The 19,738-nt window shown below is 38.3% G+C and overlaps 2 protein-coding genes across 2 annotated transcripts in view; one reads left to right on the forward strand and one right to left on the reverse strand.

The window, feature by feature from the left end:
* Positions 1-646: 646 nt before the first annotated feature.
* hsp90ab1 (heat shock protein 90, alpha (cytosolic), class B member 1) lies at positions 647-8,233 on the reverse strand. The gene is made up of 12 exons (XM_084432429.1): positions 7,979-8,233; positions 6,969-7,112; positions 6,463-6,669; positions 6,209-6,368; positions 5,490-5,623; positions 5,089-5,400; positions 4,837-5,002; positions 3,817-4,007; positions 3,429-3,576; positions 2,336-2,604; positions 1,426-1,759; positions 647-1,153 (listed from the first exon to the last, which is right to left on the reverse strand). The coding sequence occupies exons 2-12, from the start codon at positions 7,110-7,112 to the stop codon at positions 1,038-1,040; spliced, it is 2,181 nt and encodes a 726-aa protein (XP_084288555.1). The 5' UTR covers positions 7,979-8,233; the 3' UTR covers positions 647-1,037.
* Positions 8,234-9,696: 1,463 nt separating this feature from the next.
* The window catches only part of rbm25b (RNA binding motif protein 25b), a 29,029-nt gene continuing 18,987 nt past the window's right edge, over positions 9,697-19,738 (forward strand). The window contains exons 1-5 of the mRNA XM_084431765.1: positions 9,697-9,799; positions 11,001-11,124; positions 12,893-12,942; positions 14,171-14,341; positions 15,386-15,443. Coding sequence (XP_084287891.1) covers positions 11,019-11,124; positions 12,893-12,942; positions 14,171-14,341; positions 15,386-15,443 — 385 coding nt within the window. The 5' untranslated portion in view covers positions 9,697-9,799; positions 11,001-11,018. The remainder of the gene's footprint in view (positions 9,800-11,000; positions 11,125-12,892; positions 12,943-14,170; positions 14,342-15,385; positions 15,444-19,738) is intronic.

Below are 19,738 nucleotides of genomic sequence, written 5' to 3' on the forward strand. Positions count from 1 at the left end.
ATATTTGACATGCTTTTATGGCTCATACTGTATGCTTAGTTCCACAGACGAGGCTTAAGCTTAAAAATGTCAGTGTTATTGTCGTCATGATGCACACCAGTAGTTTTTCTAAGGCACATTTATAAAAGCTACTTTAACGTCCTATTTTAACTAAAGCCTAAGCTTGGCTTAATCTAAGCCCCATTGGTGAAACCAGGCCATAGTGAGAATATTAAGCTCATGCTTTTAGAAAAAAAAGAAATAAAAAAACCTCAGTTTTATTCAGAGGCTCAAATGGAGCCAAAAACAAAAAAATTCTTAATGAGATTTTTGTAACAGTATAATGGACTACTTGCATAAAATGCATATACACATCAGTCATCACTCTTCAGCTGCCAATGTCTCGGTAAGATATTTAAATGCTTACTTATATAAAAGATCAAAGCTCCGTAGGTTTAAAAGCATGGAGAGATGAACAAATAAACCTCTCAAAAGCCTGATGGATCCAATTTGATACATTAACAATTTTTATTTAACAGAATAGCCATTTGTGAACTGAACTTAGATACAGTTAAAGACTTCCATTTCTTTTTTTAAAGGATTCTAATTTGGTTGAAAGCTTAAACCAAATGAAATGAAAACAAAAAAAAACAATAAGACGCCAAAATTCAGGTTTCACCTTGTGTTTTAATTTCTGAAAACCAAGACAATACATGCCTGTACTCAGGCAAAAGGTCTTTCCCCTTCCATGCAGAATGAAATCATGCTTGATTCAATCCAGCACAGCCAGCGGACTCAGTATCAGTGAAACACAGTGCTTATTGTGCTCAGACAATACTGCAGCAACCCATTGATCCATGAACATATGTAAAAAAACAAAAGTACATGACGGCTCAAAACTGAGCAAAAGTGGACAGTATGCTTTAGTTACACATTTTGATACTTTAAGGAATCATTACGGAGAATCAGATTAACCTTCTACAGGCCAAAGGGAACGATAAGATGTTACGGAATGACTACGGAAAAAAGTGACGGGGGAAATTACAGACGAATGGATTTTAATCGACTTCCTCCATGCGAGAGGCGTCATCGTCTCCTTCCAGAGGTGGGATTTCTTCAGGAGCGGGAGCAGAGGTTGGCTCTTCCACGGGAACGTCTTCGTCTTCATCAATACCTAAACAAGACAAGGTTCGTTACAAAACTTCATTATACAGTAGTCAACATTTGAAGTGAATCAAAAGTTAAAGTTATCCATGGATTTTGAACATTACCCGTTCTTGTTTTAGGACAACTTTGGGTAAATGCAGTTGTCAACATTTGAAGAGAATTTCTCAATTCATGTGAAAAGACTTGAATTTTGAAAAATATTTTTATCCACTTCAAATGTTGGCTAATGCATTTACCCAAACACAGCAAGACGAACACAGAAATGCGAGTTGAACGTACCTAATCCCAGCTTGATCATTCTGTAGATGCGGTTTGAGTGTGTCTGAGGATCGTCCAATGAGAATCCAGAGGACAGCAGCGCGGTCTCGAACAGGAGGATGACCAGGTCCTTCACGGCTTTGTCGTTTTTATCCGCATCAGCCTTCTGCCTCAGGGTCTCCATGATGGGATGATCGGGGTTGATCTCCAGGTGTTTCTTGGCCATCATGTAGCCCATGGTGGAGTTGTCCCTCAGGGCCTGGGCCTTCATGATCCTCTCCATGTTGGCCGTCCAACCGTAAGTGCTGGTCACGATACAGCAGGGGGAAGAAACCAGCCTGTTTGATACGGTGACCTGGAGAAACATCAGACATCAGCATGAGGGACAGGAGTTTAACTATAGTAAGTCAACATTTGAAGTGGATCAAAAAAAAAAGTTCAAAGTTGATCTAAGACAAAACCGTGTATTATTCAAAATTAATGACTTTAACTTTTTTTGATCCACTTCAAATGTTGACTGCTGTACTAAGGCACGTTCTGGTTGAATACTCAGGGTTGCATAGTCAGTGTTAGTCACTCAACACAAATGCATCTGTCAATTTATTAGTTTTTTTTTGTTTTAAATCTGCACACAAAAACCGGAAATTCACACATTTGAGTCTGCAGGCAAAATGCGAGCACATCAAGCGGCGCAAGAGTCCATTATGTAAACTCACCATCTGTGCAACTCTGACTAGGAATCCTGTTTATAACACAATTTTGAAAGAATTAAAGTGGACGTAGACTTGAGCTGAATAATGACACCCTTGTTTTTAGAGCTGCTTTACGGCAGAATCTGAATTTGGTCTCATTTGATAAAGTCTGCATGTTTGGTTCTGCTACTTTCCTGTTTTAAACGATGAGATCAGATCTTGCGTTTTTGCAAACATACCTTCTCTACTTTCTTGTCCAGGATCTCCTTCATGAGCTTGCAGAGGTTCTCGAACTTGGCCTTGTCTTCCTCCATCTTTTTCTTCTCGTCTTCATCCTCCGGCAGCTCCAGTCCCTCTTTGGTGACGGACACCAGAGACTTGCCGTCGAAGTCCTTCAGCTGCTGGACGCAGTACTCGTCGATGGGCTCGGTCATGTACAGAACCTCGAAACCTCTCTTGCACACGCGCTCCACAAAAGCGGAGTGGGCGACCTGGTCTTTGCTCTCGCCTGGAGGAGAATGACAACATCGTTAACATGAACCGCAAGTTCAACGGACCAAAAACGGACATTTCACCCTCTCCGATTCAAAAATAACATCGTGCACACCTGTCAGTTTTCAGAAAAGTGTTTGTTTACACAAACCAGTGTATATAATGCCATCAAGAGCATGCCAAACCTGTAGGTGGCAGTGTAACGAGAAGCTCAAGCCCACGTTAGCCAATCAGAATCCCAAAAATAGCAGCAAATCACTTCCTCTATCTGGTTGCACTTTTGACGCAGGTGCAAGTTCTGTCGCATACTGTGATGTCGCCTGCCTAAAACTCAGTTTTTCTCAGTTTGCGTGCAAACGAAGTTTTCCAAAATCTCCACTCTGGCCGTAGTTTAGAAAGAATAGTTTTCCGAGGCGAATTCTCCGTTTGTGTGTAAACGAAGGGAAATGTCTCAGTTTTTCAAAATAACCACGTACGTGTAAACGGGGCCTCAAATTGCAATTGCTGTAGAGATTAGAAGGGTTATATTAACATAACTCCAGTAGACAACATTTGAAGTGGATCAAAACCTTTCATCAAAGTTATACATGAATTTTGAACATCTTAGGACAACTTTGATGAACTTTTGATCCACTTCAAATGTGGACTAATATACATTAGCTGTATTAAGCTGCTTTGAAATGTGACAAACACTGAGCTGCTGGCGTGTCACACTTTACTCTGAAATACGCAGCAAATATATTTAAATCAAATCACAGCCTTTGTGATTTCATAATTGCACTGTTATTTTTGTTTTTTTTCAATCGTAGAGTCCTACTTTAAAGGCGGATGAAATCTTACCGGTGATGTAGTAGATGGATTTCTGGTTTTCCTTCATACGGCTGACGTATTCTGTGAGGGAGGTCATCTCATCGCCAGACTGCGAGCTCTGATAACGCAACAGCTCTGACAACTTCTTGCGGTTCTGAGAGTCCTCGTGGATGCCCAGCTGGAGGTCACAACAAACATTAATACCGCTTTCAAATCAAAACTTTACTGGAAGTAACAGTCCTCAAGACTAAAATGCATGTTTGAGTCGTTTAACCGAACAACTTGCACTTAAAATAGTTAATTGTTTTGTCTCATGATGCACACCAGTAATGTTTCTTTTCTTTTTCTAAAGGCATGCTTATAAAAGCTACTTAAGTTGTCTGTGAAACGAGGCCCAAGACTCGAACATGCAACTTACTTTAAGATTCTTGGAGAAAGCGTCGTAGAACTTCTTGTAGTTTTCCTTGTCCTCGGCCAGCTCAGCAAACAGCTCCAGGCACTTCTTGACGATGTTCTTGCGGATGACCTTGAGAATCTTGCTCTGTTGCAGCATCTCTCTGGAGATGTTGAGGGGCAGATCTTCAGAGTCCACAACACCACGGATGAAGTCTGGAGGGGACAATGATTGGAGAAAGAAAAGCTTTTAGTGACATTGCACTTTTGATAGCGGCAAAACATTCAACTTTTGTAATCGTACAAAAAGATCACCAGCAGGACTTTTAAAATCCATCAGGATTGGACGAGGAAAAGGCTTTTTGACAACTTTTCTCAGACTTTGTCACGTCAGCAGAAACCGAAAAGGGCAATTTCATGCTGATTTTAAAAAGGCATTGTTATAATATAAAATTGGCATTTACTCACCCTCATGTCATTCAAAACGCTTGACACTTTGTTTAATCATCGAAACCCAAATGAAGATGTTTTTAAACTAATTGTGAGATGTTTCCATTCAACAATTGAAAGTGCAGGAAGCAAATTTGGATCCAAAACGGTCATTAAGGCATTGCAAAGTGAATCCATATTTAAATCAAGCAGTTTTATCCAAGTCTTGTGAAGAGATATGATTGCTTCATATGATTAACAGATTCAATTTAGGCTTTTATTCACATCTAAACAATGATCACCATTACATATGGTATACATGGCAACTCAAATGCTCAAGCTTCCTTGTTTACCATATGTAATGCACTATGTATGCGTTTGTGAATAAAATCCTACATTAAATCTATTCTTAAGAACCGCTTGATTCATATTACGATGACTATGGATTTTGGTTACCTAGACTTTCAAATGGACGGACAGGTTTAATTAAATATCTTCAGGTTTCAAACATTAACCCTAAGATTAAAGCTTTAAGGGTCTGAAGTGGCATGAAGGCGATTTAAATGATAGTGTTCATTTGTGGGTGAACGATCTCTATAAGGGCAAAGCTACTTACTCAGATACTCTGGGATGAGCTCCTCACAGCTGTCCATGATGAAGACCCTTCTGACGTACAGCTTGATGTTATTCTTCTTTTTCTTGTTCTCGAAGAGGTCGAAGGGGGCACGGCGAGGGATGAAGAGAAGAGCGCGAAACTCAAGCTGACCCTCCACGGAGAAATGCTGCAGGACAATGTGTTAAAGATCATCATTTCATCAATTCTCAAACATTTAATTTGAATATTATTCAGTAGAAGCCATCGAGTTACCTTGACAGCCAGGTGGTCTTCCCAATCATTAGTCAGGCTCTTGTAAAACTCTCCGTACTCCTCGTTGGAGATGTCGTCAGGGTTACGGGTCCAGATGGGTTTGGTTTTGTTCAGCTCCTCCTGGTCAATGTACTTCTCCTTGATCTTCTTTTTCTTCTTCTTGTCCTTGTCTTTGGAGTCCTCTTCATCATCTGAGCCGACATCTTCAATCTTGGGTTTGTCTTCGCCTTCGACTTCCTCCTTTTCTTCCTTCTCAGCCTTCTCCTCCTCTGCCTCGTCGTCGCTGATTTCCTTGTCGCGTTCCTTTTCCACCTGCATGGAAATGTGATGTTTTACCATTAAGCTTTGCAACAAACACTCAATGACCAGAAAAGTAGGTCTGCATGAATAATCCCACTTACGAAGAGAGTGATTGGGTATCCGATGAACTGGGAGTGTTTCTTGACCACTTCCTTCACCCTCTTCTCCTCGACGTACTCTGTCTGGTCTTCTTTCAGGTGAAGAATGACTCTGGTTCCACGGCCAATAGGCTCACCTGGAGACCGACAGGTGAGTGTGAAAATCAATGTCACCCTTAATATGGCATGTACAGTCAAACCAAAAATTCTTCAGACACTTTAATAGTGGGTGCAGGACACTATAGTTCATTTATGTAAGTGAGGAGAGCAAAATAAAGTAAACCATGACATATTATACCCAAAAATTCTTCATACAGTGGATTACCAGTAATTTTTTTTAAATTGGGACCAAAAATTCAGACTCTTTGACCTTGATCATGTTTTGCTGAAGTGTTTTACTGTAATTGCAAATGTGACCTTTTACACCACAGACTGAACAAAATGAAGCATTGCTTGGTAATTTGTTGAGCTAAATATGTATTATCTAATTGTGTAGTTAAATTTAACAGCTGACAGATATTCAACCCAATTCATTTGTGAGACGGTCTAACAGAAGGATGGACAAAACCAGTGAAATATCAACTTATTTGATAACTCTTGAGTTCTTGTCATTTTATTACCATTATCTAAACTATAGCGAATAAACTGATAATGTGAGAAATGTTGAAGTTGTGTGAATACATTTGTTTGACTATGTCTTCAAGGACAAGCTGTTAACGTACCATTGTCCACCTTGACTGTGAAAGAGCCGCCAGCGGACGACTCCCAGGCGTACTGCTCGTCATCATTGTTTTTAGTGATGACTGTGACCTTTTCAGCCACCAGGTAGGCAGAGTAGAAGCCTACACCAAACTGCCCAATCATGGAGATATCGGCACCAGCCTGGAAACATAAAAAAAAAAAAAAAAAAACACATTATAGACTAAATTTAATGTAGACGTATTGATAAACAAGCTTACATTGGCAGATGCATCACCTGCAGAGCCTCCATGAAGGCCTTTGTCCCGGACTTTGCGATGGTACCCAGGTTATTGATGAGATCGGCTTTGGTCATTCCAATACCGGTGTCAATAATGGTAAGAGTGCGATCGTGAACATTGGGGATGATGTCGATCTTCAGGTCCTTGCCACTGTCCAGTTTGGTGGGATCTGTCAAACTTTCATACCTGATTTTGTCAAGAGCCTGTTGAGTGGAGAAAACAAAACCGATTGATAGCAGGAACAACATAGCCTTAAAAGATCACTCTAAATGCAAAAACACCAAACTAAACACTAATGAAACACAGAAATGATATCTTTGGAATCACTTGATTGACCTCTGATCACATATACACATACATATATAACTGTGTTTAGCTGAAAGAAGAAAGTCATATACCTAGGATGGCTTGAGAAGTAAGTTATGGGATCATTTACATTTTTGGGTGAACGAACCCTTTAAGTCAGCCAAATGTTAGTAAAACAGTCTATCATGGGTCTTACATCAGAGGCGTTGGAGATGAGCTCCCTGAGGAAGATCTCTTTGTTGGAGTAGAAGGTGTTGATAATGAGAGACATCAGCTGGGCGATCTCTGCCTGGAAGGCAAAGGTCTCGGCCTCCTCATCTTGGCGCATTTCTTCAGGCATCTGAGAAACAACAGAGTCGGTACATCCTTATTATATCCATCCAAAAGGTTAAACTAATTTACAAAACACTTCAAAATAAGTGCATATTATTAGGGATTTCTGTTCATATGTCTAAGTGGGACAAGTAACAGTTAGGTTTGTTAAAAAGAAAATGAAAGTGTGTGACTCACTCCATCAGTTATAGTACAGTTACACAAGAAAAACAGGCCCATGAAAGGCCCGGATGCGGAAGAACATGGCGCAGAAGGACAATGCGCGCAACACGTGTTTTACTGCTGCAATCCTTGAAATTTAACCGATTTAGATGGATCTCGCTTATTAAAAATGAACGGAATAAACAATTTTTCGTGATACTTCTTTAATAACTTTAAGCGCATATAGACTAGCTTTTATGAAAAGGTTACGATGACTTTTAATTTACCAATCAGCCAGTCGGGTCATCGGTGTTCGCAGCGTGACGGCGGATAAATAACGTTATAACGTTAGATATGAATTACGACCAAAGAAATTAGCAAGAAGCTAATAGATGACCAGTAACAACACGAGCATCAGTTTTGTAACACTAAACCACTGCACCTGCTCGTCAACTCATTAAACAGCCATAAAAAAAAACAAGTTAACATTATATTCGATATTAACATACGTTTCTTTTTTAAACGACAAAGAAAGAAGTCTTATGACGAATGGCGGTGTCTGAATGACGGAGAAAAGACCATTTTAACCGTCATCCGCATCATTACAATACCGGCCAAATAACGAATAGAATAACGTTAAGTGATGAGTAACGCGATTAAACATAATTCTGTTGGTTTCAATTAATGCCTGAAATCATATGGAATCGTTTTAGATCGAGATCGAGGGTTTACCTTGGTTAGTTTCGTTGAATTTTGATGGTTTAATCGCCACAGAAACAGCTGATCTCCCCTATACTGAGACTCAGGGAAGCAGAGGAGAGAACCTCGCGTGCGCGGCTCTTTTCTTTATACTCCGCCTATGACTGTGCGACTGTATCCCTCCGCGCGGTCTCACACTGCGCATGCGCGAGACACTTGCACACTTTTAACAAAGACAAGCTAGACTCTTTTATCTGTGTAAATTGCATTTATTCCTTTCCAAAAAACAGTTTCTTTACTAGCTACATCAGATATAAATAATTTCTAAATTATTGGAATAATATTTTAAATAAGAAATGATTAGCAAAACAATTAAACAATTGAAAACGTTTTTGTAAGGAGATAGTTATTAGAGATTCATAGCGAAAGTCTCAAGGCCTTGGAACGAGTCTATTTTTATTAAACAAACATAGCAGGTTTATATTACATAATATTATTATATTATATTTCCTTGCGCATTATTATTATTAATACAATCTAAACATGCGTGTATGACTCTTTGTAAGACAGAAATGAATACATTTTAGATAGTTAGACAACGACCATTTGAACGGTTATAAAATCAGTTTGGGGAGATGCGCGCAAAATGTTTACTTCACTGATAGGAAGGTCTTTATACAATCCTCACGTTCTCAAAATAGTGTTTGTCATAATAAACATGAAATAGTCAAATTGTCAGAAAATGTAGCAAAAGAAATGCACATAATAAAGCGTAATCGACTGCACTACGTTTCGGATCGGAAGAACATCAGGCGTTATGACTAGCGGTACTTTGTCTCTTTCCAGCACTTTCCATGAAAATCCCGCCTCCGTTGACGTCACCTGTCACTCAAATGCAGTTTATGGGCGAATCTGAACAAGAAATGTCTTGGTTATATTTCAACCCTTACATCAAAAGAAAAAAACAACAAGAAATTAAATCTTAGTGTCCCTAAAAATACGTTTAATTTTCCTGATTCTGAGGTAAATTTGACCTTGAAATATACTGACCGTGTTGTGAGATTCGACCAGAGATTAAATTGGTACATTTTATTTGTGCTGTTAAAATGTATGTTAATGCATGTTAATGTGCAGTTAATTCAATACAAATGTAAAACCTTAGAAGTTAATAAATAATTCTGCTAAGTTGGACATGTCAAAGTCATGGTTTGTTAAATCAGTAGAGAATATGGTTAGTTTAGTTATAATATGAAAAAACAGTAGTACAACAGTACAGCAATAATAGAACAGCAATTTATAGGGACATAATGTGGGCTAACTTGCTAATAACAGCAGGGAATAAAACAAAATGTTTACATTTAACTAATAATGTATACATACATTATGTATATACATATTATTGCAATGGTGAATATTAAACATGAACAATTTAGCCAAATTATTTCAATTAAAGAATGGTAACTATTATCATGCTATATTGTTGTTTTTCTTTTAATTAATTATTTTAATGCTTAAAAACGTTCAAATGAAAGAAAAATGTCTCAATATATAAATCATTATTATTACTTTTATGAAGTACATCCTGAATCAAATTCTATGTAAAAGATGAAATATGCTGAAAATCAATGAGCAAGATCAAGATTTGTTGTTGTGCTGATTTTCCATTTGCTTTTAATTTGTTTATTTATTTAAAAAATTTTTTTTTTTTTTTTTAAATCAGAGGTCTTTTAACTTGCCTGTTATTTTCCCAGAATTCCATTTCACCGGAAACTGCAGTTTCGATCACTCGTTGCTTTTACCACGGATCCGGTGAACTTTCCGTGCGTGAAGCGAGTGGATATCGATTTGGTTTGAGTGAGTAATATTTATTAAACTACTAGTTATCTTTGCGAGGTCATATTTTCGTTGTCTCGCACAGGAGTTTGATAAAACGAAATAATTCGTTGAGAGAGGTCAAAATAAAGGCTTTTTGTGAACGTTAGCTCGCGGCTAGCTGTAACCCGGTCTGACTGAACTGATTCCCGCTGATAATTTCTGACAAACCGGTCTGATTTATTGGCTTGAAATTATTATATACCACTAAAGCAATATAATTTACGCGCTTAAGAGCGTTAGCTACCATACACCTGTTTGTTTGCTTAGCTAACGTCAATGATTAGTCACATTGGAAGACGTTATAGCAATGTGAAATCGGCCTTTGAATTGATGTAAGACCACTCCGCTGATTTCAGCTCTTTCCGTTAACCTCAGCTCGATTTCAGTGATTCAAACTCATTTTATGTTGATTTTCAGTCAGTACACGTGATTTCAAGTTGATTGCAGCACTTTCAGGTTGTTCGCAGGTTTATTGTCGCCTGTTTAGAGGTCTTTTTTATTTATAATAGGGTGATTTCAGCTCATTTAGATGATTTCAGGTTGATTTCAGACCTTTCAGCTGATTTCTGTCTGATTTAGAGCTGTCAGTGATCCTGAAATCAGCTTGTCTGATTTGGTGTTTGACTATCTGCTATAACTGTTAAATGTGCAATTTAATAGCTTTATACTTGGAATAGTTGAATAGAGGAATAGTTGACACAAAAATGAAAATTATCCCTTAATTTACTCATCCTCAAGCCATCCGAGATGTATATGAGTTACTTCTTTCAGACTAACAAAAATCAGAGTTACATTAAAAAAAATATTCTGGCTCTTCCAAGCTTTATAATGGGAGTAAAAGGTACCTGAGATTTTAAAGCCCAAAAAAGTGCATCCATCCATCCATCCATCATAAAAGTAATCCATACGACTCCAGTGGGTTAATAAGATGGCTTGAGGCTGAGTAAATTATGGGATAATTTTGATTTTTGGGTGAACTATCCCTTTATGTACATTCAATGCATCTGTGTTAAGTAATAGTAAAATAGTTGCATACTAAAAATATGAGGGGAATTAAGATCTTTAATGTCCAAGTGGAACAGTGAGTGTGTATCGTAGCAGCCTAAACATTTCTGGCATATCATTGACAAGCCCCTGTTATTTGCAGTTGTTAATGAAGTGTGTTTCTCTTCTGTTTAAGGTGGGTGTTTTGCCCAAGATGTCTTTCCCTCCTCATCTCAACCGGCCACAAATAGGCATCCCAGCGATGCCACCAGGAATCCCTCCACCACAGTTTGCTGGATTTCCACCATCGATGCCTCCCGGTAATCAAGATAAACCAGATAAATCAGACCTTCTGTAGACTCAGTGTGTTAGCAATGGCGAAGTCATGGGCTCAATTTCCAGGGAACACGAAATGTACGCCTTGAAGTGCTTTGGATAATTAATTATTTAATTAATTATAATGGAAGCATTTAGAGACAACTTTGCGGATTATTACAGCATTGTGTTGCTTGCTTTGTGTATTCAAAGTCACACCAAGGACGATAACTATAACGATACTGATATAGTTCTGAATATAAAAGAATAGCAGAGTCCACACCCAGGGTTTCCGCGGGGTCTTAAAACGTAAAAAATTCTGAACTTTAAATTTAAGGCCTTAAAAAGTCTTAAAAACGGCCAGATTTTCATCCTAGGTCTTAAATTTTATTTAGTCAGGTCTAAAAAAGTCTTCACCCTCGTTCATTTCCAGAAACGCTGGCCGCAGAAAGTTATTACAAAGTAGCAAAAAAAGTATCGAGTTGTAGTCTACACAGCGGAGCCCTAGAGCAGGGGTCTCCAACACGTCGCTCACGTGCTCCAGTCGCTCGTGGCTTGATATGAGCTAGCTTGCCAGAGGCCGTTCACATATCGCGTCTTTTGCGCGCTCAAGTTTGTTCAAATGTAGGCGTGCGGCATGCGCGCTCATAATTGAAGCAACGCGCTAGTTTTTTTACCAGGCGCAACGAGATGAAAAAAATCTAAACTTTTCAGAATGCCGCAAACGCACTGCAGGTCATGTGACAGGAACCAACCAATCACCCCTTTCCATAACAACACTGAAAGCTCAGTCAACATGAAAGATGGGGGTGCACCCAAACACTACTAATAAATATAAGCTAATGTGTAAATGTCAGTCATTTATCTTTTTTAACTCATTCTTTTTATAAAAAAATATTTAAAGGCTGAAATATGAGGTTTATCTTTGTATAAAACCTTTTTTGTCAACTTTATTTGAACTTGTACATGTTAGTAGATAACATGTTGCAAGACATTCTTTTAAAATCTGCCCATCATTTTTAATGGTATTTTAATGTTTACGTAAACAAAAAGTGCATATTGATGCTAATCAATTTGTTATTTGCTGTTTTTCGACATAAAACTTGTTGAATTGACTTCATTCTGTAGCATTAGTACTTTTTGAACAGGATTCTGTGATAACCGTGATAATTTTGGTCACTTTAATCATCTCATCATTTCCTCTCTAGTTATGATCAACAATAATTGTGTTTTTACAGTAAAATATGCAAAAGTACAATTTTCTATTAAAAAAAATCTACCTCTCTCTCACACACACTCACACACACACATCAGATAATCCTAGATAGATAGAAGGATAGATACTCTAATGATCCAGAGGTAACTATCTATCTAACTTGGATAATGCGTCGTGTAGGTCTTAAATTTCGATCTTTATGGTCTTAAAATGTCTTAAAAAGGTCTTAAATTTGACTTACTGAAACCTGCAGAAACCCTGACACCACAACTGTAATGATAACGGCACAGAGAAATGAAATCATCATAAGAGGACCATTATAAAGTTAAAGTTGATCAATTCATAATCAGTCAAGAGGTCTTTTGAGTTGGTTATGGATTGATCAAATGTTTTTGAGAAATGTAACATCCTTAACTCTATTATGAATTGCTGGATGAACTGCTTATGTTAAATTGTCTTAAATATAAAGTTTGCATTGCTATAATAGGTGACTTACATGACAGTTTCAAGTTAGGGTGAATATTTTCTGATGTTGTTGTTGTTTCTTCTCCCCCTAGGAACCCCCATGATTCCTGTCCACATGGGGATAATGACTCAAGCCCCTACGGTAATATTCGTTTATTATAGGGAAAAAAAGATTGATTTGTGTGAGATGTTTAGTCATTTCCAGTCTAAATGTATGTAAGCAATTTCCCCTATTTTTCTGAAGCATCCATCTCTGTTTATTGATGTATTTTGCTCAGAAATGCGCTTAAAAGGATGTTTTAAATATGTTTGATACTGAAGAACTAACTATCTAGTTAAAACGAGGCAGGGTTTTCAATAAAATAACACAAGGAAGGATGATATTTAATAAATTATTTAAATGCACAGTAATAAACTGCAATATTTACTTGCGTATCGTCGCTGTCGGGCAGAAACTTATATATATATATAAATCATTACTATTGGTCATCCTTTATGTCTGTCTGTGGGTTTTGCAAATATTTAACACATGAAAAGTGTTAAAAAGAGCTTGTGACTAAACCTTGTATCTCCATTGGATCCTCAAACTGTCACTCAAACTCCACCCGCTTCTTGAATCTTGAATGAAGTGGCGGACGCAGTTTGGACCGTCTCTGCTTGTTTGCAATTCAACGGTAAATAAAGAGCTGGTTGTTTGAATATGTACAGTGTTTTCTTTACTCAAGAAACACAATATATACATACATAGGCTAATGTGTTATGTATTTGAAGAGTGTCTTAGTCTAGCATTTGTAGTCGAGTCATAGCCAATACTGTCTGAAATAGTCTGTTCAAAGCACTCGATCTTTTATAACGTGAGATTTTGGCCATGTGACAGAGCGCCCACATGGCTACGATTAACTTTATAACCCGTAAGTTGATGAACATGTAATTCCTCAGATGTGGCTGTTCAGATGACAGACAAAACTAGTATGTCCGAAATTCTCAGAAATTCTGCTGGTCAAAACCCTCGTTACTCTATTATTTAAGCTTGATTTTGGTTTTTATGTTATTAATTAATGACACGTGCAGGTGTCTGACCAGATACACACGGTGTTTAATTAATTATTTGACAAGTCCAGGTTTTGATTACAAAAAAATCAAAGCGGTTTTGCACATACAAGGTTTCCGACGCACAGCGACGATATGTTTGTACAGAAACATTTTAATGCACAAAATATGCCATTGAAATGCTTCCATGCATTTCTTGAGTAATGAACTTTTGAATCAGTATTTCAGAGAGAAAAACACATGCCATTTTTATACAAGTCACAAGCACTTTTTTTTTTTGGTCACATGGCTACAGTATTAATTGTGATGTGATGTATCAGGTTCTTTTGCCCACGGCGATGTCTGTGGTTAGTAAAGTTGCTGCTCCCAGGAAGGAAAGCATGGCTGCTCGGGCAAAAGACGACGATGACAACAACGGTCCCACAACCACCGTGTTTGTAGGGAACATCTCGGAGAAAGCCTCTGACATGCTCATCAGACAACTGCTGGCCGTAAGTATGACCACATCCAGAATAACAGTACAGTCTAATGCAGGGCTCTCCAACCTTTTTTCATTCGAGAGCTACTCATCTAATACAATACTTAAATCTCTTAAATAATGTCTCATAACTCTCATATTAACAACTATCCAAACTGCTTTAGACCTAAAAGAGTTTTTGTAGGCCTATGTATTAGTCACCCTTAAATGTCAGAGAAAAGAACAGAATCAGAGATAAAAAATGTATAGAAAATTGTACTTTGCATATTATACTGTAAAAACACATAATTATAGTTGATTTTTGTTGATCATGACTAGAGATGAAATGGCATGAAAATTCCATTTCATGATTATAGTGACCAAAATGATCACGATTATGAATCCTGTTCAAAAAGTACTAATAACTACACAATGAAATCAATTCACCAAGTTCTATGTCGAAAACCAGAAAATAACAAATAAAATTAGCATCAATATGTATTTTTTTTTTGTTTACATAAACGTTAAAATAATAACATTAAAAATGATGGCCAGATTTTAAAGGAGTGACTTGCAACATGCTATCAAGTTCAAATAAAGTTTTGACAAAAAAGGTTTTATAAAAAGATTAACCTCACATATTTCAGCCTTTAAATCATTTTTATAAAAAGAATTGAGTCAAAAAAGATAAATTACTGACATTTACAATGTACATTAGCTTATCTTTTATTATTAATAGTAAAATTTGGTCCGATTCTCCCGTGGCGTCTGTTGTTGCTATCAACCATGCACTGCGCTCTCCACAGCGACAAAGAAGTTTTAGTGGCTAATGGATTTCCACCACCGAGAAACGCTTGCTGTGGCTCTGCTACAAGATTTATTTACGGAGAGCAAAAGACGCGCAAAAGACGCGATATGTGAACGGCCCCTTGGCGAGCTACCTCCAATCAGGCCTCGAGCTACGTGTTGGAGACCCCTGGTCTAATGCATTCAGCAATGTAGAGGACTTTGCACCAGAGATCATGAAATAGTTCCACTATAAGAGTTTGATATTGACGATAAACCAATTGTGTTTCAGAAATGTGGTTTGGTGTTGAGCTGGAAACGAGTTCAAGGTGCCTCAGGGAAACTCCAAGGTAAAACATGTTTTTAAACGCACAACATCTCAGTTCATTTAACTGTACGTACACACCGCCGCCGACTTGAGCTGCAAAGGAGCTCTGGCCGCCCTGTCAAGGACGCTTGTCAAAAAGTACGGGGAAGCTTGTTGACGCTTTGGCCGCTGTGACGTAGCAGCATGTGTTCGATCATGGGAGAAAGAGAAGTGTCACACCATGAAATGTAAACAGAAAAAAACAAGCAATACATTGACACTAGAAACCTTTTATAATGACAGCATTTTTATAACCGTTTTGGTCACATTTGGTTGGGAAAAAAGAATAATTAGCTATTATTATTATTAATAGTGAGTGCGCGCGCTCGGCCGGGGCTCTCTCTCTCTCTGCTCGTTCTTATATATGCCCTGTCAAGCGCGCCCTGTTAAACTGACAGGACTTAAAAACACATGCAAATGATAAACTTTCACTCTATGATGGTTAAACTGTGCAGTTAATCCGATAATGATAGGAAACCCAGCAACGGCGATGATCAGCTTCTCCTCCATTTTCTCGGAACTAATGTTTTGGTAGGAACGAAAGTTTACATCGTATGTTTCTCCGGAATCAGCCAGCGCGAAGGACGTCTATATTCCGATTGGTTGCTGGCGTTTTGCCGCTGAACCGTGTCATAGCTCATTACCATAAAGTTGAGCTACTTTCAACTTTCTGATAGGCTACGTGCACAAGCGCCGTGACGAACTTCCGCTATTGTCAGAAGTCGGCATATCAGTTTCCGGTTTACGACTGTCTTCATCGGCATCCGCTATAAACAAACAAGATGAGTGCTGCTGTTGTACGAAACAAAGAGTTATAATGTGCGTGACACATCTAAGTTTATAATAACTGTAGGTGGATCTAACGCCCGTTTCACACATACTCCGTGTGCAGTGTGTGTGTGTGGTGCAGGCGCTATAGCAGGGTTTTTCCTACATTGAAAATTTTTTGGCGGCCGCCAAAACGATTTTTTGTCCCGCCAAAGCCTTATTTGATCAGTAATTGGGTTTTGCGAGTGAAGCAGGCTACTGACGGAGTGACGGAGAGAACGATCACAGCGCCCCACCCCCGCGCGGGCACTCTCCGTCTTCAGTTCTGTCTTTGCTCTCTCCCTCGCATCAAAATCAACTGATCATAAAGGTCGGAAGACCGAATCCATGTTTCACGTGGTGCATTCGGAGAATATTTTTGCTGAATTAGCGTTGGGTGTGAATTGCAGTAAAAAAAAAGTTGCCTTATCTTCTCTTACAGCTTGTGACAAGCATTCCGCACATGCAGCTGACATAACTTTAAATAAACGCAAAAAAAAAAAAAAATCCAGTTTGAAGTGGTTTTTAGGGGTGTGCCGTGCGATATGACGATTTTTGATCGTGGACGATTAAAATGTCTCCACGATCTGCTTTCGAAGAAATATCGTAGAATCGTGCATTATATCTGTTCTGGCGCCTCCCAACATACTAAACAACGCGACGTATGCTCACATGTTAACGCAGCGGAACGGGACACTGCAGTTCATAATTTGCATGTGCTTTAATGCCTTGTCGGTTAAACATTTAATTCGCGTGCTGATGCGCTGTTCTGACGTGTGCTGTGAAGCTCACATGCACTAAAAGCCTGTCTACCAGCGACTGGTACTAAGTTATCTTTCGAGTCTTATTGTGCTTATACTGTTAAATACACACAAGGTTTATATAAACAAAGTCGGTTATGTCTAAAGTGAAAGCAAACTTGAGAAAATTGAGAGAAAATCTGCTTGTCAAATGCGTGTATATTAGACGCGTCGTGCGCAGCTCTTAAAGAGACAGTAGTTATAGTAAACACGCTGCCGCTTGTCCTTAAAGGGATAGTTCACCCAAAAATAAAAATTATCTCATCATTAATGCACTCTAATGTTGTTCCAATCCTCTATTAATTTCCTTCTAATATTTTCTAATATTAATATTTTGAAGAATGTGGCTATCCAAACAGTAGCTGATCCCCATTGACTTTCATAGGAGAATATACTATGGAAGTCACTGGGGTACATCAACTGTTTGGTTACCCACAGTCTTCCAAATAACTTTTATTTTCAACAGAAGAAAGAAACTTATTCGAGTTTAAAACAACTTGAGAGAGTAAATTATGATAATTTGAATTTTTAGGAGAACTATCCCTAATAAGACAACAAAATGCAAAGAGAAAATCACTCACTGCTCTTCACTGATAACTTTAATAAGTATCAATGTATAATTTATACAGTGAAGTCTATGTTTTGTTTTATTTTCATATTTGTTCATTTAATTACTTTCTTTTCTTTAAGGAAAAAATCACAAACTGTTTCTTTGTATTTATTTTAAATGTAACATTTATTGTCGATATTGGGCTTGCGGATCATGTGGGTACTAGAGTACTCTTTGCTGTGTGTGGATGACTATGTCGGTCAGCCACCACCGAAGACCAATTTTGACCCAGGAAAAACCCTGTATAGTGCTTCACATATGATGCGTTTGCAGTGAATAACTGATTCACGGCTGTACCACAAACACTTACTATTTTTATTTCAAATCCAGAAGTTATGCTGCAACTTTTATTTTAAAAAAAAGTTTTGTCGGCATTGCGATTCTCTTTGTACACATATACACTCTTTAATGGACGCATGCACGTTTAAACACAATTTAAACAACGTAGGCCTATTATTCCATGCATTACTTATATTAAATTGCTCAAGCAAGTGGTCAAATATTTAACTGTAAATTGACAAAAACAGCCGACTCTCATGCCTTTTCTTTTGCATTTAAATTTTAATAAAATAAATCTTGCATGTCACAAAGAACTTGTTTTTCCACCTCCACGAATGAGACGAGTGTTGTTCATTATGTCGCCTTGTTGAAGTAAATTGTAGTTTAGAGATCAGAGATCGTTTCCGCACCGAGTCTATTTTTGCTGTGCTGCAAACGCTGAATTAAAGTGACAGCGCATGTTTCGTGTGGTCAAAATGAACAAAGATTGACCTGAAAATGTATTAATTTCACCATAAATGCGTTTAATTAAATAAAATGTAGTAATCTCACCATAAATGCATTTAATTATATACTACTATTTTTCACTGTCATCTTTTTACTTTTAGAAGACCGGGGTAAAGCAAGGAAAACTACAATTTACTTCAGCAAGGCGACATTATGAACAACTCGTCTCATTCGTTTAAATTTAAATGCAAAAGAAAAGGCATGAGAGTCGGCTGTTTTTGTCAATTTACAGTTAAATATTTGACCACTTGCTTGAGCAATTTAATATAAGTAATGCATGGAATAATAGGCCTACGTTGTTTAAATCGTGTTTAAACGTGCATGCGTCCATTAAAGGGATAGTTCACTTTGAAATTAATTTTTGATATGTTTTAGCTTACCTCAAGGGCATCCAAGATGTAGGTGTCTTTGTTTCCGCAGTAGTTTCAATTTTGATATTTTTAGGTCAAACCGTTCTTGTCTGTCAGTCATATAATGCAGGTCTATGGTCACTGTCTCAAAACACAAGCACAGAGTCCAAATTAAAACAATTCTCCATCGTCCAAATGAAACAATTCCCCATCATAAGTACACATTGATGGCCTAAAGGCCTATTTATACTTCTGCGTCGAACTGCCGCCGTAGCTACGTCGTAGGCTGTGTGTAGCGCGCGTACCCTACGGCGTACCCTGACGTGCACCTCTCCAAAAATGTAACAACGCGTCAATTCTACGCGGACACAAGCGCTGTGATTGGTCTGCCAGAACCCCTCCCTCGGGGTTTCACATGCTCCCTAGGTGCGCGTCAACGCGGACAACGACACAGAAGTATAAATTAAAACCAACACGTTGCCTACGGCGTATAGGCTCCGGCGTAGGTCCGACGCAGAAGTATAATGAGGCCTTAAGACACGAAACGAGCGGTTTGTGTGAGAAAACGAACAGTATTTATATCGTTGTTATCTCTTGAACACAGCACACGTCCAAATGATCTGACGGCGCGGGCGGGTATAGATATATAAATAGATGTCGCCTTGGCTACGGTTTCGTTCCAATGAACTGCAGTAGCGAAGGCGACATCTAGTGTATACATCTAAACCAACCCGCGGGCGGGTATAGATGTATACACTAGATGTCGCTTGGCTACGGTTTCGTTCCAATGAACTGCAGTAGCCAAGGCGACATCCATTTATATATCTATACCCGCCCGCGCCGTCAGATCATTTGGACGTGTGCTGTGTTCAAGAGATAACAACGATATAAATACTGTTCGTTTTCTCACACAAACCGCTCGTTT

This window comes from Rutilus rutilus (assembly GCF_951802725.1).
Source record: "Rutilus rutilus genome assembly, chromosome: 15".
Classification (NCBI taxonomy): Eukaryota; Metazoa; Chordata; class Actinopteri; order Cypriniformes; family Leuciscidae; genus Rutilus; species Rutilus rutilus.